Source organism: Panthera pardus, unplaced genomic scaffold (genome assembly GCF_024362965.1).
Source record: "Panthera pardus isolate Hobbes unplaced genomic scaffold, ASM2436296v1 HiC_scaffold_5, whole genome shotgun sequence".
Lineage (NCBI taxonomy): Eukaryota > Metazoa > Chordata > Mammalia > Carnivora > Felidae > Panthera > Panthera pardus.
Window position 1 is genome coordinate 10,958,004 of NW_026526980.1, and position 27,119 is coordinate 10,985,122.

The window sequence follows — 27,119 nt, forward strand, 5'->3', positions numbered from 1 at the left end:
TACAGACACCGTGTTGTACAGCAGCTCTCTAGAGTAATCTTCGTCTTGCTTAATTGAAACTTTAAGCCCATTTTAAAAAAACTGTTTATTTTGAGAGAGAGAGAGAGCAAGCATGCAGAGACAGAGACAGAGCGTGCAGAGACAGAATCCCAAGCAGGCTCTTTGCTCTCAGCACAGAGCCCGATGCAGGGCTCGATCCCATGAACCGTGAGATCATGACCCGAGTCAAAATCAAGAGTTGGACACTTAACCGACTGAGCCACCCAGGTGCCTCATAAGCCCATCGATGAGTAGCTCTCCATTTCCTCCTCCTCCTAGCCCCTGGCAACCACCATCTATTCTTAATTCTGTGAACATAACTGTATTAGATGCCTTATGTAAGTGGAATCATGAGTATTTCTCTGTGATTGGCTTCTTTCACTTATTGGCTTCCAGGGTTCATCCATGTTGTCATATTTGACAGAATTTCCATTTTTTTTAAGGCTGAATATTAATCCATTGTGTATGTATATCACATTTTCATTATCCATGCATCCACTAGTGGGCGTTTAGGTTGTTTCCACATCTTGGCTACTGTGAATAGTGCCACAGCGAACATGAGAATACCGATACCTCTTTCAGATCCTGATTTTAACTCTTTGGACAAATACCCGAAGGTGGGATTGCTGGACTGCTGAATCATATGGTAGTTCTGTTCTTTTTTTTTTTTTTCTTTTGAGAGAGATAGCGTGAGCAGGAAAGAGGGGCAGAGTGAGAGGGAGAGAAAGAATCTTAAAACAGGCTTCACATCCAGCCTGGAGCCCACTGTAGGGCTTGATCTCCCAATTGTGAGATCATGACTTGAGCCAAAATCAAGAGTCAGACGCTTAATTGACTGAGCCATCCTGGCACCCCTGGTAGTTCTCTTAATTTTTCAAGGAACCTCCATGCTGTTTTCCATAGTGGCTGTACCATTTTGTGTTCCTACCAACCGCGTACAAGGCTTTTAAAAGACTTCATTTTATTTGTTTAGAAAAAAAATTTAAAGTCATTTTAAATGCAGAAATAAACATTTCTCCAGGCCAGCCTCTCTTCGGCAAACGGTGTCACTTTCAGAGTATTTTGAAGTAATCTGCTGTGGTGTTAGCAGCGGTCAGCCTCTTGGCGGACAGACTTCTCTATAACATTTGGCAGGACATACAGACTTGATTGAACAGGTTCAGTGTTACCACTTCAGAGGCCTAATTTTGATTCAGTTAAAAATTGTAGGCAATGGAGGAGCTCCTGGGTGGCTCAGTCGGTTAAGTACCCGACTTCAGCTCAGGTCATGATCTCGTGGTTTTTGAGTTCGAGCCCCCTTCGGGCTCTGTGCTGACAGCTCAGGGCCTGGAGCCTGCTTTGGATTCTGTGTCTCCCTCTCTCTGTGCCCCTCCCCTGCTCATGCTCTTTCTTGCTCAAAAAAAGCAAAGGTTAAAAAAACAATAGTCACAAAATAGCTGGCTTACATGTAAGGCTTCCCCTAGTTAGCCAGCTCCATAAAGTCAGAGAGGGGCAAGAAAAATACAGTATTAACAGTTAGGAATCTCTGCTCTGGAGCCAGACTGTCAGAGCTCAAGCCCTGGTTCCTCCACCTACCAGCAGTGCCACTTAACCATTCTGTGGCTCATCTGCCATCTGTGAAATTGGGGGTGGGGGAGGTGGTCATGATCATATCTAACTGGAACACAGAAAAGCTACGGTAGCCACCATAAAACTTAGCTACTGTTATTCGTCTTTGTAGCCACCTCAGCGCCTGGCACATAGAAGGTGCTCAAACTGTAATCCAACCACCATGACTTACTGGGTGCTTGCCTGCGCCCAGCACTGTCCTAGAACCAGGGACAGGGCGGGACACCGTTCACACTGTGTTCCCAGGGCAGTCCTGGCTGTGTATCGGCAAATATGGCAGAGGAAGTGTCTGTCGTGCTGGGTTACAGGCGACGATGAAAGATAAGCGTAAACAAGAGATATTGTGGGGCAGTTCACTGCGGGAGTGAGGAAGTCACTTGAGAACTGCACTGCAGAATTACAGACAGGACGGTCTGTGATGGAGACTGGGGGCCGGCGGTGAGCAAGGCTCTGGCTGGCTGATCGGAGAAGGCCTCACTGAGAAGCTGGCGTGTACGATGGGATCTGGAGGCTGTCGAGGAGCCAGTGTGGCCGTCTTGCAGATGAAGATTCCAGTCGGGGGGTGCGGTAGGGCCGGGAAGCCAGCCATCCTTGGCACGCGAGCTGCCGGCGGCAGCATCCTCTGCGCTTCCGTGGAGATCTGTGTGGGAGACCAGCCCCTGGGGACTGCCTCACCTGGGCTCCCTTCTGGTCTCCAAGTCGCTCAGCCAGCGGCAGGACCAACAGCAGACTGGAAGGCGGGAGGAGAGCGAGTTTGGGGCATCCGTCCCCTGACGCGGCCGTGGGTTGGCAGCGGCCTTGTTCTTCTACCCGAGGCTGCAGCTCCTGCTAGGTGCCGTCTCCAGCTGCGGGTCTTGCACTTTCGGTCATTACCCCCCCCCCCCCCCCCCCCGCCTTGTGCTTTCAGTCCAGGGTCGGTAAGGGCTTCCTGCTGTCGTGAGGCCCCGGGTGCCTCGCCTGTCCTTCCTCTCCAGCTCCCTTCACGCTGCCCCTGTCTCGATAAATAATCCTTCTTGAACTGGTCCTCACGGAACCATTTTGAGCATGCCCACTGTGTCCTGGCAGGATTCTGAGTGGTCCAGCTGGGCCCAGGGGACATAAAGGTGCTGGCTGGAGTGGATGAGGGGCAAAGTGTGGCCACCGGGTGAGCAAGACGATGGCCCCAGAGCTGGGCACTGACTCTTGGTGGTAGGCCTCCATGGAGCATGTTCAGAAGGGGAGCCACAGAAATGCAGGCAGCTTGTTGGAAGTGAACTAAGCTGCTGGCTTTGTGGCATCCGGCACTCTCTTCCAATTCATTTCAGCATCTGAGGAACACCATTCTGCGCTCTGCCTCTTGGGTTTTTTCCTCTCCCAAGAGAGCGTCCTCACTTTAGCTGTTAATGTCACTGAACGCCCTGAAGAGCAAGGCTATATTTAACGCTGGTGCCCTTGCTGGTGACAGTGATCACTGGGGGCTTACGCAAAGCAGGTGGCTTCCGATGTTGGATCTGCTACAACACCCACAATCTTGCTTTTGGAGTCGGAGGAGCAGGACTTTTTACTGCTCTACACATAGAAGCAGTGTGTAATTTTGGAAACAGGCCATTAAGCTGACAGGTAACTTAGCTCCCTCATTCCTTGGACCCAAAGAGGCTCTCCAAGCTCGTCTCCCCAGACTGGAGCATGCTCGTTGGCGGGATGAACATTATCCTGTCCGTTTTCTCAGTGGTGTTTGAGCAGGCTTGTGAGTGGGCTCACCTGCAAAGTAGCTGGCACTGCCATTCCCCGAGAACTGCTAAAGGGAGGGACCCAGGCTTCTGTCCTGGTGGATTTTTTGTTTTTTGGTTTCTCCTCCTGCTTCCTATCTAGCATTATTTATCCTTTTTTGGCTTTCCGCTAGGATCACCCAGAACATGGGGTCCTGTTCCTTGTCCGAGAGCTTCTCAACGTGATCCAGGACTACACCTGGGAGGACAACAGTGACGACAAAATCCGCATCTACACCTGTGTCCTGCACCTCCTATCCGCCATGAGCCAGGAGACCTATCTCTACCACATAGACAAAGGTAGCGGGGCCCCTCCCACTGGACTACACCGAGCTGGAATTTCATGAAAGTCCAGTAAAATGTTTTTGTTTTTAAATCCCTTAGGGTTTTATGCACCAGAAACTTCTAGTCCAGGGTCTCACTACATGTGCCCAAGTAAGAACCTGAGCAGATCCCTGAGCCCCATCCTGCCCCTTCTCAATTGGGAACCCCAAGAAGAGGTCGGAGAATTTTGTCTTTAACAAATATCCAAAATCATTTTGACGACCTGACAAGTTTAGGGGAGCACTCCAAGCACTCACTCCGTGCTCTCTCTGGTGTGCTACAGAATAACCTAGAAAGGTGGTTTGATGTCCATAGGCATGAGCCTCTCCCAGGCCTGCCCCTAACCACAGACTCAGGTGGGACCCTGGGTGTTTTTACCTAGTTCTTCAGGTGATGCTGAGGCTCAGGGAACCCCTATTTCAGATGCTCAGGAGGAAGGAGGTGGCCTTGCCTCCCCCACGTGCTACCAGCCATTCTGCATCTGCTGCCAGGAATTTGAAAGCAGACTTCTCACATCCTGCATGTAACACAGGACAGTCCCAATTCCAGACATCTGCCCACTGAGCCCAAGCACCCACCTGCTTGTCAGACCCTCCGTTCTAATTATCGGTTTTCCCAAGATGGCCCTATTGTTGTGAAAAGTGCGTTGGCCGGTAATTGCATACTTCAGGGTTTAAGCAACGGTCTCTCCACTTGGAAATTTCTGGAAACACATTTGCAGTGCTAAGGGAGGGCCTTCTGCTACAACTCTCAGGCTTCCTCTAGCTGGCATTTGGGGGCTAATAGTTAAGACGTAACGTAGGGAGGCAGGTTGATGTGGATGATGACAGCACCTGAGACTTGAGCTCCTACTGCGTGCCAAGGCGCACCCCAGACTCCACGGATCTTTCTTCTGTACTCCTCACGGCCCTGAAGCGTGTGAGACAGGCATTTACATCCCCATTTTATGTGTGAGCAAGGGGAGACTCCGAGAGACGCCATGGTTTCCTCCAGGGCCTGTGGCCGGTTATTGGTGGAAGTGCAAGTCACACCCTGAACTGTGGAGCATGCATCATGCTGCCTCCTCTTATAAAATAACAGTGTTTTAATTAAATCATAACATATGTCAGACATACAGCCAGCTGGAAAGCTCAATGAATCATCACAAAGTGAACACACCCAGGTAACCCCCACCCAGATCATGCCCCCACCCAGTCATCGCCCCCACTTTCCCCTCCAGGGCACACCACTCTGCTTCCAGCATCACAGATTAGTTTGTACGTTTTCGACTTTTGATGTCAGTGAAATTGTTTAGCGAGCATTCTTTGGTGTCGGGCCTCTTCCACTCGATACTCTGTGTGTGTGAGATTCACCTGTGCCGTGCGTAGCTGGCGTGCATCCTTTTGCATTGCTGTGTAGTATTCCACCCGGTGACCATACCAGAATTTATTCATTCCCTCCGGTTTGAACATTTGCATGTTTCCAGTGGTCCTGGTTCTGGCTGTTGAGGGTAGTGCTGCTGTGAACACATTTATATGTGCTCTTGGTGTACATTTCCACTGGCGATATGCCTACGGGTGGAATTGATGGCTCACTGGATTTGCTTATGTTCAGCTTTGGTAGATACTATCTCACAGTTTTCCAAAGTGGTTGTACCAATTGACACTCCCACTAGGCATGAATGAGTGTTCCCTTTGTTCCCTCCGTGTGGTCAGTCTTTTTCATTTGGGCTGTTTTAGTGAGTGTAATTTGCATTTCTCAGCAATGAGATTGTGCACCTTTCCCTATATTTGTTGCCTTTTTTTATTTTTGAGAGAGAGAAAGAGAGCGAGCGCGAGCATGAGTGGGGGAGGGGCAGAGAGAGGGAGACACAGAATCCAAAGCAGGCTCCAGGCTCTGAGCTGTCAGCACAGAGCCTGATGCAGGCCTCAAACCCACAAACTGCAAGATCATGACCTGAGCTGAAGTCGGACACTTCACTGACTGAGCCACCCCGGCTCTCCTATTGGTTGGCATTTTTATTTCCTTTTTTGCCAAGTGCACATATAACAGTAGAGACACTTCTGAGGACCAGGCACTGACCTGGAATTGGGTCTGCAAACCTTGGGCCCTGTTAGAGGGGTAAGCCCTTTCCTGTCTCCTGTCCTCTCCTCATCCTCCTATTTGAGCAGATTCGTTTAACCCTCTGTCTAAACTATACAGCTGGCAGACTGGGAGCCAGAGTGCAAGCAAAGGGAGTGTGGCTATGTGCAGTAGACAGGAGTCTAGATTTCTGGCTTTTAGAGAAGAAAATGGAAGGCTGGGTGGGTTGTTTTCCTTCTTTCTTGGCCCAGCTGTGTTTACTCTGGATGTGCAATCGTGACCTGACAATTGGCTTAGGAGGAGAGAGGCCCAGGGGGCCAAGGGAGGCGCTTCCTTTCCCCACCCCTTTCTTACTCTAGGCAGCCTTTTACAGTGTTGAAACAGGTTAGAACTTCTCAAGAACTACGGTCAAATTTTTTTGCATTTACAAAGAATTCCTTTGCTACTTTCTTTCTAGATTAATCCGATGACATTCTGAGATTTCCTGGAGCAAGAACTCCAGTGCTCTCCTACAAATGTGAGAGAGTAGACATGTTTGATGTGTGAGGGAAAGTTTCCTGTGTATGGAGTGTTCCTTTTTTATTTACTTTTTATTATATTCTTTTATTTGAGAGAGCGCATGCAAGTCGGGTAGAAGGGCAGAGGGAGAATCTCAAGCAGGCTCTACACTCAGCGCGGTGCCTGACACGGGGCTCAATCCCATGACCCTGGAATCATGACCTGAGCTGAAATCAAGAGTCAGACACTCAACTAGCTGAGCCACCCAGGTGCCCCTGCATGTTTATTTAATATGCAGATAGTGTGTATCCAGCTAGTTGGAAGACCACAATCCAGGATGCCCCTGTGAAGCCAGTGTAGCCCCTTTGCTCCTCCATGTCACCTGCCAGGCCCTTGAAGCGTTCAGGGTCGTGATCGCAGGGCAAGACAGATGCAGGGATTGTGGGCTATTCTTAGTGGCCACCTGCCAGGGATATCATGTCTCCCTCAGGGGACTCTCGGGGCCACTATACACACTGGTCTGACCAACTTCCTTTTAATTCTCAACTTGGCCCTTTGCTCCCTCCATCATTATCAAGTATGGAAAACTCATCCTGCCCCCTAGCCCCTTTTTCCACTTGTCCGGTGAATTCAAGCTGTGGAGCTTAGCCTGTCCTTGTTAATTCCAGAGTTCCGTCCCAAGCCTAGATTTCAGGATCCCATAACCCCTTGTACTGCCCCCTTCTGACATTCAGTACGTGCTTTTCAGTTTGCTGGTCTGCATCTGCTAATGGTCTGTGAGCTCTCTGAGGCAGGAACCAAATCAGCCTTGGCCCCCACTGGGTCCCCAGCTCCTAGCGTGGAATCTGGTGCAGAGCAGACCCTTACCCAAGAGGTGCAGTGTGTGTGTGCGCACGCGAGCAGCCTGCTCTGAACACACGCCTGGCCCGCCTGGGGAGTGTTGGCCATGGGCAGTCTCAGACCTTCTCTCTTTTCCAGTGCTGAGCTAATCAGAAAGAGTAGGTTCCAACCCGGAGTAAGACTGAGAATTTATGCCAAGAACTATTCTGGTCCTCAGCAGTGGATGTGAGAAATTCCTTCACCAGCTGCAGTTTTGCTGCCCTGCAAAATCAGGTGGTGGTGACTGGCTGAATCACATTCTTTTACAAGAATCACAGTCTGTTACATTCTTTTAAGAATAGCTGTCATCCTCTGAATGGTGGATAGTAGTTGAGACATAGACCCATAAACAGGCAGAATTGGATGAGAGATTGCCTTTGGACAGAGAAGCCGGGGCGCAAGGAGACTGCTGGGGAGCAGTTGTTCATTATTCTTAGACAACAGGTCTGCAATCTGCTCACAAATGGTTTGGCTAGAAAAACCCATTATGTGTGAGTGAGTGAGTGAGTGAGTGTGTGTGTGTGTGTGTGTGTGTGGAGAGAGCAAGTGAGAGAGCTTGCACACAAGGAGCAAAATGGTGTCAGCTGGTGTTTTGAGGTGAGACAGGCAGGTATTCAATGTACTGCTTTGAAACAGCAACTAGAAATGTACATAAGACATGTCTGAAATTATTTTATCAATTAATTACTACATGCCTATTATCTGTCCCGTTCTCTTTTTTTGTTTATTTATTTTTGAGAGAGCTAGAGCACGAGCAGAGGAGGGGCAGGGAGAGAGGGAGACACAGAATCCAACACAGGTTCCAGGCTCCAAGCTGTCAGCACAGAGCCCAATGCAGGGCTCGAACCCATGGACCTGGAGATCATGACCTGAGCCAAAGTCAGACACCCAACCGACTGAGCCACCCAGGCGCCTCTGTCCCATTCTCTAAAAGATTCAGACAAATTGAAAGGAAATAATTAAAAATTGGTTCTTAAGCAACTATAAATTAGGAAATATACATGGATATATGTGTATCTGTGTGCTATATTTATATAAAGGCTCTACTATGGATACTGTTTTGTTACTTTTTAAAAATTAATAGTAGCTTGGGGCATCTGATTGGCTCATTCCATTGAGTGTCCAGCTCTTGACTTCGGCTCAGGTTGTGATCTCATGGTTCACAGGTTCAAGCTCCACGTCCAGCTCTGCACTGACAGTACAGAGCTTCCTTGGGATTCTCTCTCCCTCTCTCTGCCCCTCCTCCACTCATGTACTCTCTTTTCAAAATAAATAAACTTAAAAAAAATTAAAATTAAAATTGATAGTATCTTGTAACTGTTACTAATAGTATAACATAGTATATGGTAATTAACAACTATAGATCACATCGTTTATTATCCTCCTAGTATTTAATATTGTAACAGAGCATTTTTTTTTTTTAATTTTTTTTCAACGTTTTTTTATTTATTTTTGGGACAGAGAGAGACAGAGCATGAACGGGGGAGGGGCAGAGAGAGAGGGAGACACAGAATTGGAAACAGGCTCCAGGCTCCGAGCCGTCAGCCCAGAGCCTGATGCGGGGCTCGAACTCACGGACCGCGAGATTGTGACCTGGCTGAAGTCGGACGCTTAACCGACTGCGCCACCCAGGCACCCCGTAACAGAGCATTTAGTTAAAACTCTGTTGATCGACATTTACATTACTTCTCATTTCACCCTTTTAAACAAGTTTATAATGAACATACAGTGAACATATAACGAATGCTGCTGTTCACAGCAAAACAACAAACATCATATATGTGCATCTTTGGGTACCTGCTGGATTATTTTCTTTAAAAAAAATTTTTTTTCAATATTTATTCTTGAGAGAGAGAGACAGATCATGAGCATGAGCAGGGGAGGGGCAGAAAGAGAGGGAGACACAGAATCCGAAGCAGGCTCCAGGCTCTGAGCTGTCAGCACAGAGCCCGACGTGGGGCTCGAACTCATGAACTATGATATTCTCGCCTGAGCCGAAGTTGGATGCTTAACCGACTGAGCCACTCAGGCACCCCTTGATTATTTTCTTAAAATAAATAAATCCTTTGGAGTGGTCTCTGTAATCAGAGATCTTGACTTTTTTGTACTAAGACTACATTAAAAAAATTGTTAAAATACACATAGTAATAAAGGTTACCATTTTAACTATCATTAAGTGTACAATTCAGTTTTATCAAGTATATTCAATGTTGTGAAGCCATTACCACCGTCCATTTCCAGAATTTTTTCATCATCCCAGCACTCTGTACCCAATACAGTGACTTCCTGTTCCCTCCCTGTCTCTCCAGCCTGTGCTGACCTCCATTCTACTTCCTTCTATGGATTTACCTATTCTAGTAGCTCGTAAAAGAGGAATCATGCAGTATTTGCCCTTTTGTGCCTGGCACATTTCACTTATAAAGATTTTAGGATTCATCCATGTTTTAACGTGTCAGAATTTCATTCCTTTTTATGATTAAATGATATTCCTTTGAATGGGCATACCACATTTTGCTCACTGCTCTGGTCTGTTCCATCAGTTGACTCCAACGACAGCCTCTATGGGGGAGACACCAAATTTCTGGCTGAAAACAACAAGCTGTGTGAAACGGTGATGGCTCAGATCCTGGAGCATCTGAAAACCTTGGCCAAGGATGAGGTAGGTGCCCTCTGCCTGTCCTCCTGCTGCTGCTTGCTCTGAGTGCACAAGTTTCTAGGGCAAACGTTGGTTCATTCTGGAAAGGAAACTCATTCACGTGAATAGTGTGTTTATGTGCAGACATGATGAGTGCTCCATCCAGGGGTTTTGCTCCTACTTTACTTGGTCACCCTCTGAAACGTTCTGCTTATTTCAGTTGTTTGCCTCTCCCACCAGAATTTAAGCTCCATGGGGACAGGGACCTTGTGCCATGAGTTTTGGAGACCTCCTTGTGCCTGAGGTTAAGTCTCTAGGGTCTGTCACTCACCACAGCATCCCCACACCCTGAGGCTGGCATACAGCAAATCCTTGACCACTACATACTGAATAAACAGCCTGTGCTTTGCCTGCATTTTTTTCATGCCAAGGTACAAGTGCTGTGTTTGTTCTTACTGTACAGAAAAGGAAATGGAGGCTCAGAGAGGTTTCTCCACAGCCCTGGGTTTCCTCTGGTGAATGAACACCAGGGTCCCCACCTACAGACCTCCCAGCTTACAGTAGTAGTTTTTTAACGACTGCATTGCCCTCCTCAACCAAGGCCTTTCTGCTTATCTTGTAAGATAAGCATGTGGTTATTGTCCTCCTATGATGGTAGGTTCTGTTTCTCCAGCCTTTGTTCTACTTAAGTGTGGTGTTGACGACTCTGCATGCATTGTCTCACCTAAACCTCAGGACAGTCGGGTGAGGTGGGAACAGCTGTGCCTTTAAACTTTACAGGCAAGGACAAAATCCTGGAGTGGCAGCCACACGATATGTGGTCAAGGCAGTCTTCTGGAACCCATGTTCTTACCCACAGAATACACCAATGTATCAGATGCTAGATCTTTTACATTTTTAGAGCAGTTTTTCCATGTTCTCCATAAAGTTAGATGCTTAACTGGTTTTAATGTTAATTTTCACTTAGTCCAATCTACAGAACTACCTGGTTCCCTTCCCGTTAGACCAATCATGACTTCCTTTTTTGCAGCTTCAACCCAAACATGTGGGTGACAGATGGATCCCAGCAGCCCGTCTCAGGTTTGGCCGAGGCAGTTAGTTGTTCAGACCGATGCTCATCTCTGTTACTGCGTTAGGGGGTGGAGGCCGGCAGTACTTTAGGAGTCAGAGCTGATGCCTGACCTTTCTCTGCATTCCTTCTGTGGGTCAGCCGGCACTTGAATTTGTTTCTGCCTCCACCTGCTCCCCGGGGTCTTGCTCTTTATTACTCCAAGCTGTCAGCTTGAAGCTCTGTGCATTTTGGGCTTTTTTATTCCCAACTGTCAAGAGACAACCTGATGTCTCGTTCCGGATTTCATCATGGCAGGCCCTGTTCTTGCCTGTGTCCTGCTCAATTCCCTTTCCCAAACCTAAGGCAGATTTTGGACTGCCTGCTTCCCAGTAGCTTTCCAAGCCTTCCCCTTCCTTCCCTTCCTCAGATTCTCTGGTTCCTAGTTTTTGCTGCTGCATCCCCACCCCATCAAATCCTTTGAATACAGAGTAAGATCAAACTGGATTTCAAGTTAAATTATTACTCATTTCCAGGGCTATATAAAACACCACCATTGCCCTTATCCCCCTGCCCTACCAGAAGACCACCAGAATATTACACAGCTGTGGGTGTACGCATGTGTGACATACATCTGTGTTCTGGGTTCCCATCATCCCCAGGGTATTCAAGCAGGTGCTAGAGAGAGAGGTATTTTTTCTGGACTCCATTCTCCAGCAGCCCCTGCCAAGTTCAGGGCCAGCCTTAGGGTTAGCAGTCCAAGAGGCAGAAGGAAAATACAGAACTGCTGCCCTGGGTCCAGAGTTGGTCACAGTGCCCTCTCTATGGAGGGAGTGTACTTTGGGGGTGTCCCGCCAACCTGGGGACCCTTCTGGACACAGGGCTACAGAACTCTGGAGAAGTTAACACATGGAGGGCGCCTGGCTGTCTGGGCAAGGGGCAGAATCAGAACCCCAGTTTCTTCAGAGAAACTGGTTTATCAAACCAGTGAGTATTAGAAGAGGCCTTTTTCAAACACTGTTAGGGTTAAAGACCCAGCTTTCCTTTGCACCAATAGGTGGTTTTCAGGTGAGAGCTCTTTCTACCCCATGGAGTGGAGTCCTTCACCTTCAGCTTCCACTTACTTCACTAGTCAGGTCCCCCTCTGCTCCTCTGCCATGAAAAATTGTTCTTAGTACCTTTTCCTGATTTTTAAAACCCAGGGCCCTCAGAGCAATGGTATGTGTTTAACAGCTTACACTCAAGAAAAATTTGCTACATGGCTTGAAAATAAATACATTTCTTCAACTTGATGCAACAGGCTGGGTTTAATCACAGGTGGCCACCAACAGCATAAACGACCATAGCCTAGAAAAATCCCAAGCTCACAATAAAAATAAACCTGAGAACTATATATATAAATATGTAGTTATGTCCAGTCATCGTCCTCCCACCTCCTTGCCCCATCACGCAGTTGCAGGTACCTGGTTTCAACTAGGATCCACAAGCAAATTATCCTCCTCCTGACATCTCATTAGAAGGCTGGTAGTAGCCTAACACTACATCATTCACCTCATGTAGGCATTTTATCACCTTACATCCTAAAAAGAGCGAGTATGGTACAATATTTTCAAGACCACATTAACATAACTTTTATTATAGAATTCTATTTTGTTAATTTCTTACTGTGCCTAATTTATAAACTGCCATAGGTATGTATGTATAGGAAAAAGCAGTATATATAAAGCTCGGTACTGTCTGTGGTTCCAGACATTTACTAGGGTGTCTTAGAATGTATACTTGCAGCTAATGGAGTGGGAGGGGACAGTGCTGTAATTTAATGTTTATGTCTCTTTTTCTCTTGAAGGAGGGAGCATTGATGGTGATAATGACTCGGAATCAGGGTTCTGAGAAAACAGCAAAGTTGGAATTTTTCAAAAGAACGTTTTAACTCCCCATAAATACCAGGGACATTAAATGAAAATGTCCTTCTATATATGCACATTTATTAGAAAAATATGGGTGGATCGAGCTAAAATGGAACAGATCATCCTTTTAACAGTGCAGTGTAAAATTCAGCACAGACAACCGTGTCATGGCAGGATCCCTCGAGATGGGATCCTCTCGAGTCTGGTCTCTGGGAAAAAGGGGTCAGATTCTTCTACCTAGTGGAGAGTGAAGCTTCATGCTGTTGAAAAACCCCAATGCTGATTGATGCCAGTCCTGAGTATCCCATCTCTCGTTGCTGGTAGTAGACCTACTTCCAAAATTGTCCCCTTAATCCACATGGAGTTGGCCATTTTACCCCTGAGTATGAAGTTGTTTATTTGGGTGTGGTGAAGCTGGGAATCATGCCAGACCCATGGAGCTTCCTGGAAATGACATTTCTCATAGGCAAAGAATGAAAAGCTCTTTTCTATTTAAAACCTTGGAGAAGAGGAGGGGGGCTCAAGGCCTGATTTGGTCCTCTCATAATGTGTTTGTGGTTTTCTGGGTCTTTGCTTGTTGGCTGGCATGACTTCTCATCCCTCAGATCTGTCTCTAATAATTTCACTTTTAAGGGGCTATGCACTTAAACCACATGTGGATTGAACTTTTTAGGGTAAAATGTTTACTGGGAAGATCCAGAATGGGAAAATAGCCACTTGTTAGATATGGTCTCTCTTGTTTGACTTTAAAAAAAAACCTCTCCCACTTCAATGAAATGCGGTTCAAGGGCCTCTCTCAGGGGTGACTCTTTTAGTTGTATTTGAAGTAGAATTTTCTTTTAGCTTCCTCTTGTAAGCAGAAAGGGTGCACTCTTGTAGTCCCAGCATCAGACCAGGGCTGGAACTCAATGAATGGTCATCTCTGCCCAGGTTCCCGGTTGGGGTAGAACTGTATTGTCTCATTAGATTAAAGACCCCAAAGCAGGCAGTCAGGAGTTCCCTGTGCCTGCAGGCTTGGGCCCTGCACAGGATGACCCCACTCTTTGACTGTGATGTTGAGTCAGCTCAGCTTCTAGGACTGTCACCTGGTCCAGGCTGTTGCCAAAGCAGACTCAACGGGGGGTGGGGGGTGTCTCTTCCTTGCCATTCAGCCACCATCACCCAGCTGTGCTGCTCCTTGGTCATTATTTTTTTCCTCCACCAAGATATTTTAAATTCTCACTTGGGAGAGGATGGCAGGAGGGGTTAAGTTGGTTCAGCAGTTAGCAGAGTCCAGGCCCCATGAATATTTGTGAAATGATGAACAGATGCATGATTAGTAGGTTGGTTTTGTCCACCTAGAGTAGTTGACAGAGGCAACTCTTAGCCTCTTCAGAGTCTGGATTCCTAATGTGATGGCAGCACTGAGTCTATGGGAATATCGTATCAGCTGGAGTGGGACAACTGGACCTCTGCGCTGTCATCTGTGAGCAAATTCCCCAAAGCTTTCTGAACTTGGAGGCCTCTACACAATGGGAGTGGACTGGGTTCCTATTGCAGCCTTAAGAAAATTGGCACAAACTCAACAGCTTAAAATACTCATTTATTATTTCATAGTTTGAGTTGGTGCTGGCTGGATTTTACAAGGTCAAAATCAAGATGTTGACTGACCAGCTTATTTTAGGGTGTTGGCAGACTTGAGTTCCATGCAGTTGTAGGACTGAAGTCCTGTTTCTTTGCTGGCTCTTGGCTAGAGGTTCTTAGCTTCTAGAAGCTGCTTTTTTGGCTTTTGGCCCCTCTTCTTCCCTCTTGAGACCCATTAATGGTGGTCAAATGCTTCTGATCTCCAGTCTCCCTCCTTCTGCCGACTTCTCTCTCAGAAATTTCTCTGTTTAGGGCTCAAGTGATTCAATTGGGCCCACCCAGGTAATCCAGGACTCTGTAAAGTCAGTCCATAACTTTACACCTGCTAAGTCCCTTCACCCCAGCACCTAGCATGACGCTTAAATAACCAGGGGTTGGGATTCCTGAGAGACAGTGCTAAACATGTGCTTCACGCAGCTGGTTAGAAGTATGCCTCCCACAAAGATCTGCTGTGTAGGTAACTCTGATGAGCTCTGTAAAGCACAGAGCAGAATACCTGGTCCCCCGTAAGGGCTCCATTCCCATTAGCCGCCAGGGAGCAAAGCAGATGAATGAGGCTCTGAGCCCAGTGATGTTCTGCAGTGTGAGCCAAGGGCATTCAGCAAGGGCCCAGGTCATCAACTGTCCAGGGTCCACATGGATACATGAGTGAACTTGGCTCCTGTCAGCACCCCCCTATTTATTTGGCTTTCCACATGCCTCTGTTTACCTTTCAGAACTTGTATCTTTTCTCCTAGGACTGTTGTTGCATTTTGGAGATTGACTTTCTCTTTTTGTCTTGTACCATGCAAAGCTGGGATTCAGGTCTGGTCTCCTTTAACATTTGGGTTAGACTTTTTCTTATTTAGGTACTTGTAATCAGATTAAGAGAGGCTAGATTTGGAATCAAAGTATAGTATGGTTCTTATAAAAGCTGGGCCTGGCTGTTGCTCTTGGGGAGCTGTTGTCATTTGGCCTTTATTTCTGCCCTTTGGTTACTGGGTAGTGACTGCACTTTGGGTGGCTTGAGGACACAACTGAAAGACTTATTTTAGACTTTTCGTTTTCATCTGTACTTGAGTAATAAATGCCCATGGAGGCACAGGGCAAAGGGCTTTATATGCATCATCTCATTCGGTCCTCACTTACCCTGTGAGCTGGCATTACCTTCCTGTCCTACAGATGAAGGCGGGACTCAGAGATTAAGCAGCCCCTCCAGAAGATCCAAGGTAGAGCTGATGTCCACGCGGGGCCCCCGCCTGTGCCCCACTGCCTGATCCTGATCTCTGTCTTCTATTTCAGGCCCTGAAGCGCCAGAGCTCGTTGGGCCTTTCCTTCTTTAATAGCATCTTGGCCCACGGGGACCTGCGCAACAACAGACTCAACCAACTCTCTGTCAACCTGTGGCACCTGGCACAGAGGCACGGCTGTGCAGACACCAGGACCATGGTGAGGCTCTGGGAGCATGGGGGTCCTGGTGAGCGACACAAACCCACTGGCCAAAGCACAGCTGGCCTCAATACCACATCAGTGCTCATCTTCCTTTTTTTCCCTCTGAATAATAGGGCGCCTGGTGGCTCAGTTAAGCGTTCAGTTTCAGCTCAGGTCATAATCTCATGGTTTGTGACTTTGAGCCTCGCGTCACGCTCTCTGCTCTCAGCGCAGAGCCCCTTCGGATCCTCTGTCCCCCTCTCTCTCTCCACCTCTCCCCTGTTCGTGCCCTCTCAAAATGAAAACAAAAAGACATATATAGAAATAGCAGCTATTCCTGGTCATACCAAAATCTGATTTTATAAGCAAATTGTAAACTAATAAGTTTTACTTTAACACTTTTTGGTTTCTTCCCCTCCTTTATGCTTCAAAAGACTTTAGCTGTAAGACAGCATCAGCTCACAATACGGTTGATTTGTTGGTGCCTAGCTGAACCAAAAGGATACTGATCTTTCTTTTTCCTCCTAGGTGAAAACTCTGGAATACATCAAGAAACGAAGCAAACACCCAGATATGGGTCATCTGACTGAGCTGGCCCTCAGGCTCCCTCTGCAAACAAGGACCTAACTCTGGGACTGTGAAGCCAAGTTCAGAAAGACCTGCTTTGCTTTTTTTATTTTTACGCACACAAATTGGTTTAAGCTTTGGCCTCTACCCAGATGATTGTGACATTGAAGAAGTGGGAAGTGTCAGAGCAAAATCCAATCTTGTTCAGAGTAGAGCACTGTTCTAGTGTTTCTTTGCAGAAGTGGCCTTCAGATTGGCATTTATGGAGAAACAGAAGAATCCAAGTAACATCTCTCAGTGTGTCTGGGTTTTTTTTGTTTTTGTTTTTTTCAAATAGAAGAAACCTTGAAAAGGAGTCTTTTAAAGAGCCACTTTCCCTCAAGTCTGGAATTGAATGTTGCCTACCCTGTCACAATTTATGAAAGGTAGATGGCTCAACCTTTATCTACCACAAGCAGCTCAACTGGACTCAGAATATATAGGTATACACCTAGCTGTAGCCAACACCACAGATGCAGGTGTGGTGGCACAGGCACACAGCGGGACCGCACAGGTGAGGAGGAAGCACGTGGTGTGCGCGGGGACCCTCAGTGCATCCACTGGGACTCCCAGGAAGATGGCAGAGTAAGGAGGTTCTGAGCTCAGCTGCTCGCAAAAACACACCAATGGTGCAGCTATACGAAGTGCAACTCCCTCTGAGAACGACCCAAAGACTAGCCGCACAGCTCTTACACAGCCAAAGGTACAAAGAAAAAACTGCACTGAGAAGGACAGGAGGCAGAGATGCGGCCAGGAGGCAAATCCCTGGTGCAGTGACCCGGAAGAGGGAGAGATATCACCCATAAGCGTGGAGGGTCAGTCCCCACCCTGAGTACCCCCTACCTTGGCGTATGCACCGGGAAGATGCGCTCCCATGATGTCTAGCTGTGAAAATCTGTGGAGCTTCACTCCAGAAGGTTATAGGAAACCGAGGCTCTACTCTCAAAAGAGTAGAGGCAGCAGATTGAAAAGTGCCTAGGTTATTTACTCAGTTTAGGGCATGTGCTGGAGGGGCATCTTTTAGCCTACTTGGACCGAGGCTGGTGGGTGCCAGATGTGACACTTTTCATCTACTTTGCTGGCACCACCAGCATGGCCTAGACATTACCCTTTGGACCCACCTTCCCAACGGGCACAACCCCCGTACCACGGCACAGGGTGGAGCCATGCCCACCACAGTATTCACTGCAGCTGTGGCCAAACCTCACAGCCAGTCTCACCGGAGGCTAGCCCCACTCCCCAGCACACACAGCCCACACAGGGGACACAGCTAGGGCACCTGATTCTGGTGACCAGGGGAGACAGCACTGCTGCCCCCATAGGACGCCTCCTACATAAGGCCGCTACCTTCCAGACCTGCCGCAGCTGACCTCATACAGAGACAAAATGAGAGGAGTATGTTCCAAACAAAAGAACCAGAGATAAGCCATCTACCTAATAAAAGGGTTCAGAGTAACAGTCATAAAGATGTTCACTGGACTTGAATTCATTTTTACATTTATTTATTTATTTTTGAGAGCTAGAATGTGAGCAGGGGAAGGGCAGAGACGGAGACACAGAAATCTGAAGCAGGCTCCAGGCTGTGAGCTGTAAGCACAGAGCACGATATGGGGCTCGAACCCACAAACCATGAGATCATGACCTGAGCCAAAGTGGGACGCTGAACTGACTGAGCCACCCAGGTGCCCCTACTGGACTTGAGTTCAGGGAGTACTTCAACAAAGAGAAGATAAAAAAAAAACAATCAGACCTGAAGAATACAACAACAAATGAAATTAGAATTACAGAATTAGAAATACAGAATTAGAAGATACAGAAAAATGAATCTGGAGCACAGGGTATTAGAAATCAAGCTGAACAGCAAAAAAAAAAAAATTTTTCAATTTGAGTATGAGCAGCAGAGGGGCAGAAGGAGAGGGAGACAGAGAATCCTAAGCAGGCTCCACACTGTCAGCACAGAGCCCCATGTGGGGCTCAAACTCACAAACTGTGAGATCCTGACCTGAGCCGAAGAGTCAGATGCTTAACCAACTGAGCCACCCAGGTGCCCCCCAAAAAATCTTTAAATGACAGATTAAAGGACCTCTGGGACAACATCAAGCATACAATATTTGCATTACAAGCATCCTAGGACAGGAGAGAAGAGAAAAAGGGACAGAAAACTTATCTGAAGAATAGGTGATAACTTTGACAAACTAGGGAAGGAAAAAGACACTCAGGACCAGGAAGCACAGAGAGGCCTAAACAAGATGAATCCAAAGAGATCCACACTAAGACACATACAGATGGCTCCTGTACAACACAAATCTACTTATATGTATATTTTTATTCTTTATAATACAGTACTATATTTTCTGATTTTATTAATTTTTTCTCTAGCTTTATTGTAAGAATACAGTGTGTAATATATGTAACATAGAAAATGTGTTCATCAGCTCCTTGTTGTCAGTAAGGCGTCTGGTCAACAGTAGGCTATTAGTAGTTCAGTTTTGGGGGAGTCAAAAGTTATATGCAGATTTTCAACTGCACAGGGAATTGGTGCCCTTAACCCCTGCATTGTTCAAGGGTCAACTGTAATTACAATGTCAAAAATTAAAGAAAACCAGGGCATAGAGTTGATTAGGCATCCAACTCTTGATTTCAGTTCAGGCCATGATCTCACAGTTTGTGGATTCGAGCCCCATGTCAGGCTCCGTGCTGACAGTGTGGAGACTGCTTGGGATTATTTACTCTCTCTGCCCCTCCCCCACTTGCCCTCCCTATCTCAAAAATGAAGAAATATTAAAAAAACAAAAAAAACCCTTAAAAGCTGCAAGAGAAAAGCAACTAATAACATACAAAGGAAACCCGCACAATGCTATCAACTGAGTTTTCAGCAGAAACTGTGGGCTAGAAAAGAATGGCATGATCTATTTACAGTACTGAAAGTAAAAAACCTACAGCTGAGAATACCTATCAAGACTATCATTCAGAATAAAAGAGACATAAAGAGTTTCCTAAACAAAACTTAGAGCTGATCACCACTAAATCAGCCTTAAAAGATTATGTTAAAGGGACTTGTTTAAAAGGACATAACTAGGGGCGCCTGAGTGGCTCTGTGTCAGTTAGGCAACCGACTTCAGCTCAGGTCACGATCTCTCAGTCTGAGTTCGAGCCCCAAGTCAGACTCTGTGCTGACAGCTCGGAGCCTGGAGCCTCCTTCGGATTCTGTGTCTCCCTCTCTCTGCCCCTCCCCTGCTTATGCTCTGTTTCCCTCTCAATAACAAACGTTAAAAAAAAAATTTAAAAAAAATAAAAGGACATAACTAGAAGAAAATAAGTAAAGAAAATATTTCCCTGGTCAAAGTAAACACACAGTAAAGATAGAAAATCAATCACTTATAGGGTTAAAAGACAAAAGTAGTAAAATCTATTATATCTATAATTATTAGTTAAGGGATACACAAAATAAAAAGATGTAAAATATGAAACCAAATATATCAAATGTGGAAGGGGAGGGCAGTAAAAATGTAATGTTTTAGAATGTGTTCAAACTTAAGTGACCAAACACTTAGAGTACTATAATACATTGTTATGTAAGAACCTCATGATACTCACCATAAATCTGTAACAGACACACAAAAAATACAAAGGAATCCAAGCATAATACTAAAAATTATCAAACACAAGAGAGCAAGAGAACAGAAAAGGAACAACCAGAAAACAATTAAAAAGGCAGTAAGTACATCTGACCTTAAACAACATGGGTTTGAACTGTTCATGGTTTTCAATAAACACAATACTGTAAATATTTTCTGTTCCTTATGATCTTAATATTTTCTTTTCCCGAACTTAAAGAATACAGTATGTAATACATATACAAAATATGTGTTAATCAACTGTTTATGTTCCCTAGCAAGGCTTCTGGTCAACAGTCAGCTATTAAATTTGGGGGCAGTTGTATGTGGATTTTCAACTGCATGGGGGTCAGCAACAGCATGTCAGAACAGGCCCTTGTTCAAGGGCAAATGTAGGTACTTACCAGTAATTAATTTTTTTTTTTTAATGTTTCTTTTTGAGAGTGAGTTGGGGAGGGGCAGAAAGAGAGGGGAAGACACAAAATCTGAAGCAGGCTCCAGGCTGTTGGCAGAGCCTGACGTGGGGCTCAAACCCATGAACCATGAGACCTGAGTCAAAGTCTGCTAGTAGCTCAACCCACTGAGCCACCCAGGCACCCCACTGTAATTACTTTAAATTTAAGTGGACTAGGGGTGCCTGGGTGGCTCAGTTGGCTGAGTGTCTGACTCTTGATTTCAGTTCAGTCATGATCCCAGGGTTGTGGGATTGAGCCCTATGTCAGGCTCTGCATTGAGCATGGAGCCTAAGATTCTCACTCTCTCTAGCTCTCTCTCTCTCCCTAAAAAATAAAAAAATGTCAATGGACTAAATGCTCCAATCAAAAGACATAGGGTAACTGAAATAATGATTTAAAAAAAAAAAGATCCCTCCGTATGATGCCAAGAGACTCACTTCAGGCCACAACACTCCCTTCAGATCACAACAGGTAGCAATCAAAAGAAAAAATTAGAAAACCACAAATACACAGACGCTAAACAACATGGTACTAAACAACAAATGGGTCAATGAAGACACCAAAGAGGAAATTGAAAAATACCTTGAGACAAATAAAAATGACAATACAATGTTCCAAAATCTTTGAGACACACAAAAAGGAGTTCGAACAGGGAAATTTATAGTGATCGAGGGTCTACCTCAAGAAACAAGAAAAATCTAACACAATCTAACCTTAGACCTAAAGGAACCAGAAAAAGAACAAACAATCCCAAAGTTAACTAGAAGGAATGAAATAATGAAGATCAGAGTGGAAACAAATGAAATAGAGACCAAAAAAAAAAAAAAAAAAAAAAAAAAAAAAAAACCACAATGAAATTAAGTGCTGGTTCTTGAAAAAATTGATAAACCTTTATAGTCCCATCAAGAGAAAAAGAGGACTCAAACATAAAATCAGACATGAAAGAGAAGTTACAATTGACACCACAGAAATATATAATAATCCTTTGTATGAGACTACTACAAAAAATTATATGCCAACTGGACAAGCTAGAAGAAATGGACAAATTATTAGGAATGTAGTCTTCTAAAACTAAATCAAGAATAGACAATCTGAACAAAATAATTACTAGTTATAAAATTGAGTGAGTAATCAAAAAGCTCCTGGGTGGCTCAGCTGGTTAAGCGTGCTGACAGCACAGAGCCTGTCTGGGATTCTCTCTCTCCCCCTCTCTGCCCCTCCCTCACTTGTGCTCTCTCACTCTCTCAAAAAAACAAAAACGAAACCAAACCTCCCAACAAACAAAAGTCCAGGATCTAATGGCCTCACAGGTGAAGCCAAACATATAAAGAGTTAATACCTATCCTCTTCAATTACTGTAAAAAATTAAAGAGGAACTGCCAAATTCTTTTTATGAGGCATTACTGATACCAAAACCAGATGAAGACACTACAGGAAAAAAAAAAAGATAATTATAGGCCAAAATTATCCTTAATTAACACCAATGCAAAAATCCTCAACAAAATATTAGCAAACCAAATTGAACAAAACACTAAAAGGATTACTCACCAAGATCAAAAAGGATTTATTCCAGGGATACAAGGATAGTTCAGTATCTGCAAATCAATGTGATGATACACATTAACAAAATGAAGGATTCAAAATCATGGTCTCAATAAATACAGGAAAAAACATATGACAAAACTCAACACCTGTTCATGGTAACAACTCTCAACAAAGTGGGTATATATGCTTCAACATAATAAAAGCCCAAACCCACAGCTAACCTCATACCCAATAATGAAAAGCTGAAGGCTTTTCCTTTAAGATCAGGAACAGGACAAGGACATCTGCTCTCACCGTGTTTACTCAACACAGTACAGAAATCTGAGCCATAATGATCATATAATAAATAAAAGACATCCAAATTGGTAAGCAAGAAGTAGAACCGTCACTATTTGTACACGACATACTATTCTATATAGAAAATTCTAAAGACCAAAAATACCATTCTAATAAATGAATTCAGTAAAAGCTGAAGGATACAAAATCAATATACAGAAATCTGCTGCCTTTCTATAAACTAATAATGACCTAGCAAGAAGATAAATTAAAAACCACTGTTTATAAATGCTTTAAAAATAGAACAGGGCAGAAGAAACTCTCCGCAGCTAAATGTAGATTAGAGTCCACACCGAAGAGGACAGGAAAGATAGAGACCTGGTTGGAAACTAAATGGACCACAAGACCATTCATGCGAGGGAGGGATGCCCCAGATACGGACAGGGACAAGAAACAGACCCTCACACCAGGCACCCCAGGCACAGGAGCCCATACAGGGAAGATGAATCCCATAACATTTAGCTTTGAAAATCAAAATAGCATAATTTCACTAGTTCTTAGAATCAGTCTGAACTTTAAATATCAAAGGGCTCAGCTCTGGGAGAGGACAATAGTCAACTGACTCCTTGGACTAAATAGCACAACAAACAGCCCTGTGGAGATACAACATAGAAGCAGCAGTCTGAAAAACACCTGGGTGTACGGGAGGGAGACTCGTTTACTAACCTCAGAGCATGTTCTGAAGGCGCAGGGCAGGGATTCTTGGGAGACTCCTTCAAGAACAAAGGAACTGGTGAATGCTATTTCCCTCCTCCACCCCCCAGCCTAGATACAGGGACAGCTGCAGGAACCAGCAGAGTACAACACTCTCCAGCTGGCTTGATAACAACATGCACCCCATCCCCACACTTCTGTGGATCTGTCCCCTCCAACCCAGACGCCTCGGCAGGGATTTTGGGTGGCCACAGGTCCCCTCCCAAGTGCATCCCCACATTCTCCTGCGGACCTGCTCCCTCCAGGGCACCCTTTGGCCAGAGCCCATCCAAAGCAGTGAGCGTTACAAGCCTGACAATGTGCATGCAGCCCAGACAGGGAACAGCATTACTCCTGCCCCAGGGAAAGGAGAAGATAACCACACACACCACTCTGACTATGGTCCCAGCAATGGGCTGGGAACAGATATTTGGTTGGACTGCAGGCCCTGACCACCAACAGAAGCTTCTTGGGACAACACAAGGAAACCGCCCAGTAGTTCGGTGCTACTGCATCTCTAGCAAACACCTGGTCTGACTCAACTCAAGCCAGATGCGGCCCCAGACTGGCCCACTGACAACTCAGGGACCAAACCCTGCCCACAACAGGCATCATTGCAGATGACCGGACTGAAGCCACTATAAAAGGGCACTCACAACATACACAGCAGACATCCCCTAAAGCACACAGTCCTGGTAAACAGGGGAAACTGCACTGCAGGGACCACAGGACCTCTTCTTCATAAGACCATAACTTTCAAGAGCAGGAGAGGTAGCTGACTCTCCTAATACCCAGAAACAGGCACAGAGAGACAAAATGAGATACAGGAATATACCACAAATGAACAGGACAAAATCATAACGAGAGCTAAACAAAATGGAACAAAATAGTATATATTCCTGATGAAGAATTTAAAGTAATGGTCATAAAGATACTCACAGGATTGGAGAAAAGAGTGGAGGACCTTAGTGAGACCCTTAACAAAGAGATAGAAAACATAAAAAGAACCAATCTGAGATAAAGAACTCAGTAAGTGAAATTCATAATATAGTAGATGGAATAAACAGTGGACTAGAGGAAGAAGAATGGATCAATGACCTGTAGGACAGAGTAATAGAAAACAATCAAGCTGAACAGAGAGAGGAAAAAAACAACCAAAAATGAAGATAGACTTAGGGGAACTCAGCAATACCATCAGAATAATAACATCCACATTACAGGAATTCCAGAAGGAGAAGAAAGAGAAAAAGGTACAGAAAATTTATCTGAAGAAATAAACCTACCAAATCTGGGGACAGAAACAAATATCCAGATCCAGGAGGCACACAGAGCCCCCAACAAAATCAATCTAAGGAGGTCCACACCAAGACACGTATTAATTAAAATGCCAAAAGTAGTAATAAAGACAGTATTTTAAAAGCTACAAGACAAAACAGACAAGCAAACAGTTACATACAAGGGAAACCCCTTGAGGTGATTTTTCAGCAGAAATTCTGCAGGCCAGAGGGAGTGGCATGATATTGTTCAAAGTGCTGAAAGGAAAAAACCTGCAGCCCAAAATACTCCTTCCAACAAGGCTAGTATTCAGAATAGAAGGAGAGAGAAAGAGTTTCCCAAACAAAGGAATTCATGATCACTAAACCAGTCATACAAGAAATGTTAAAGGGGACTCTGAGTAGAAAGAAAATAAATAGGAATAAGAAAAGCAGCAAGGATAAAAGTAGTAAAATTAAGTGTATCTATAAAAATCAGTCAAGCGATTCACAAAATAGAAGGATGTAAAATATGACACCATATACTTTAAATGTGGGAAGGGAGAAGAGTAAAGAATGGATTCAAACTTAAGTGATCATCAACTTAATATAGACTGATGTAAACATAACATGTTATATACAAGGGGGCACCTGGGTGGCTCAGCTGGTTAAGCAGCTGACTCTTGGTTTCAGCTCAGGTGAAGATCTCTTGGTTCGTAGGTTCCAGCCCCACCCTGGGCTCTGTGCTGACAGTGCAGAGCCTGCTTGGGATTCTCTCACTCTGCCCCTCCCCAACTTGCGCTGTCTCTGTCTCTCTCAAAATAAATAAACTTTAAAAATTAAAAAAAAAAAAGATGTTATATACAAACCTAATGGTAACCACAAATCAAAACCAGTAACAGACCTGCAAAAATAAAGGAATCCAAGTACATCACTAAAGAAAGCCAGCAAAGAGTAAAAACAGAGCAAAAGAAGAAAGGAACAGAGAAGAGCTACAAAACAACCATAAAACAAGTAACAAAATGGCAATAAGGACATACTTATCAATAATTACTTTGAATGTAAGCAGCCCAAGTGTCCATCAAAAGATGAAGGGATAAAGATGTGACACACACATACACACACACGCTGGAATATTATTAAGCCACAAAAAGGAAGAAAATTTTGCCATTTGCAACAACATGGATGGATCTAGAGAGTATAATGCCAAGTGAAGTAAAGTCAGAGAAAAATACCATAGGCTTTCACTCAGATGTGGAATTTAAGAAACAAATGAACACAGAAAAAAAAAGACAAACTAAGAAACAGACTCTTAACTATAGAGAACTGATAGTTATCAGAGAGGAGGGAGGGGGATGGGTAGAAACAGGTGAAGGGGATTAAGAGTACAGGTGAGCACTGAATAGAGAATTACTGAATCAGTACAGTGTACACCTGAACTAATATAACACTATGTTATCCAGCATAACACTATATTGGAACTTATAAACAAAAAAATAAATAACCCAGAAATACATTTAACCAAGAAGGTGAAAACTCTACTGATTTATAAGACACTGATAAAAGAAACTGATGTAAATAAATGGAAAGACATACCACACTCATAGTCTGGAAGAATACTATTAAACTGTCCATACTGCCCCAAGCAATCTACAAGTTCAATGCAATCCTATCAAAATACCAACAGCTTTTCCACAGAACTAGAAGAAATTACCCTAAAATTTGTGTGGACCCACAAAAGACTCCAAATAGCCCTAGCAAACTTGGGACAGAAAAACAAAGCTGGAAGTAGCACAATCCTGGATTTCAAACTATACTACAAAGCAATGGTAATCAAAACAGAACGGTACTGTCACAAAAACTTTAGACACACAGATCAACAGGAACAGAGAGTCCAGAAATAAACCCACACCTCTATGGTCAATTAATCTAGGACAAAGGATCCAAGGATCTAACAATGGGGGAAGACAGTCTCTTTAATATGTATATAATATGTGTTGGGGTTGCCTGGCTGACTCAGTTGAAGGAGCAAGTAACTCTTGATCTCAGGGTCGTGAGTTTGAGCCCCACACTGGATGTAGAGATTACTTAAAAAACTTGAATGGTGTTGAGAAAATTAGACAGCTACATCAGAAGAATCTGTACCATTTTCTTACACCACATACAAAAATAAACTTAAAATGGATTAGACTTAAATGTAAGACCTGAAACCATAGAACTCCTGAAGGAAAACAGCAGCAAACTGTTTGTTGGACAATGGTCTTAGCAATATTTTTCTGGAACTATCTCCTCAGGCAAGGGCAACATAAGCAAAAATAAGTAACTAGGACTAAAACAAACTAAAAAGCAAAGGAAATTAATGGAGCGCCTGGGTGGCTCTATCGGTTAAGTGGCTGACTCTTGATTTTGGCTTAGGTTATGATCTCATGGTCATGAGTTCAAGCCCCACATCAGGCTTTGCGCTCACAGCATGGAGCCTGCTTTGGATCCTCTGTCTCCCTCTTTCTGCCCCTACTCTGCTCATGCTCTCACCCTCCCTCAAAAAATAAATAAATAAATAAGCAAAGGAAATTATCAACAAAACAAAAAGGTAACCTACTGAATGGGAGAAGATATTTGTAAATAACATATTTAATAAGGGGGTAATATCCAAAATATATCAAAAAACTCATACAACTTGTTAACACAAAAAACCCTCAAATAATCCAATTAAAAGTGGGATTTTTAATGCAGAGAACCTGAAAAGAACGGTTTCCCAAAAAAGACATACAGATGGATTGGGGCACCTGGGTGGCTCAGTGCATTAAGCATCCGACTTCGGCTCAGGTCATGAT

At 44.7% G+C, this 27,119-nt stretch overlaps 1 protein-coding gene and 1 long non-coding RNA gene across 8 annotated transcripts in view; one reads left to right on the forward strand and one right to left on the reverse strand.

Moving 5' to 3' along the window:
• Positions 1-16,639, forward strand: part of VPS35L (VPS35 endosomal protein sorting factor like) — a 115,862-nt gene extending 99,223 nt beyond the window's left edge. For 4 of the 5 annotated variants that reach the window (XM_019468736.2, XM_019468737.2, XM_019468738.2 and 1 more), the window contains 4 exons: positions 3,530-3,695; positions 9,698-9,816; positions 15,652-15,798; positions 16,309-16,639. In XM_019468736.2, coding sequence (XP_019324281.2) covers positions 3,530-3,695; positions 9,698-9,816; positions 15,652-15,798; positions 16,309-16,407 — 531 coding nt within the window. In that variant the 3' untranslated portion in view covers positions 16,408-16,639. Of the gene's footprint in view, positions 1-3,529; positions 3,696-6,237; positions 6,298-9,697; positions 9,817-15,651; positions 15,799-16,308 lie in introns of those variants that run through there. The other variant, XR_002085652.2, reaches the window with a different exon arrangement.
• LOC109278407 (uncharacterized) overlaps positions 1-27,119 on the reverse strand; it is a 41,392-nt gene extending 14,273 nt beyond the window's left edge. For all 3 annotated transcript variants that reach the window (XR_008419380.1, XR_008419379.1, XR_008419381.1), the window contains exon 1: positions 22,007-27,119. This is a non-coding gene — a long non-coding RNA (uncharacterized LOC109278407). The remainder of the gene's footprint in view (positions 1-22,006) is intronic.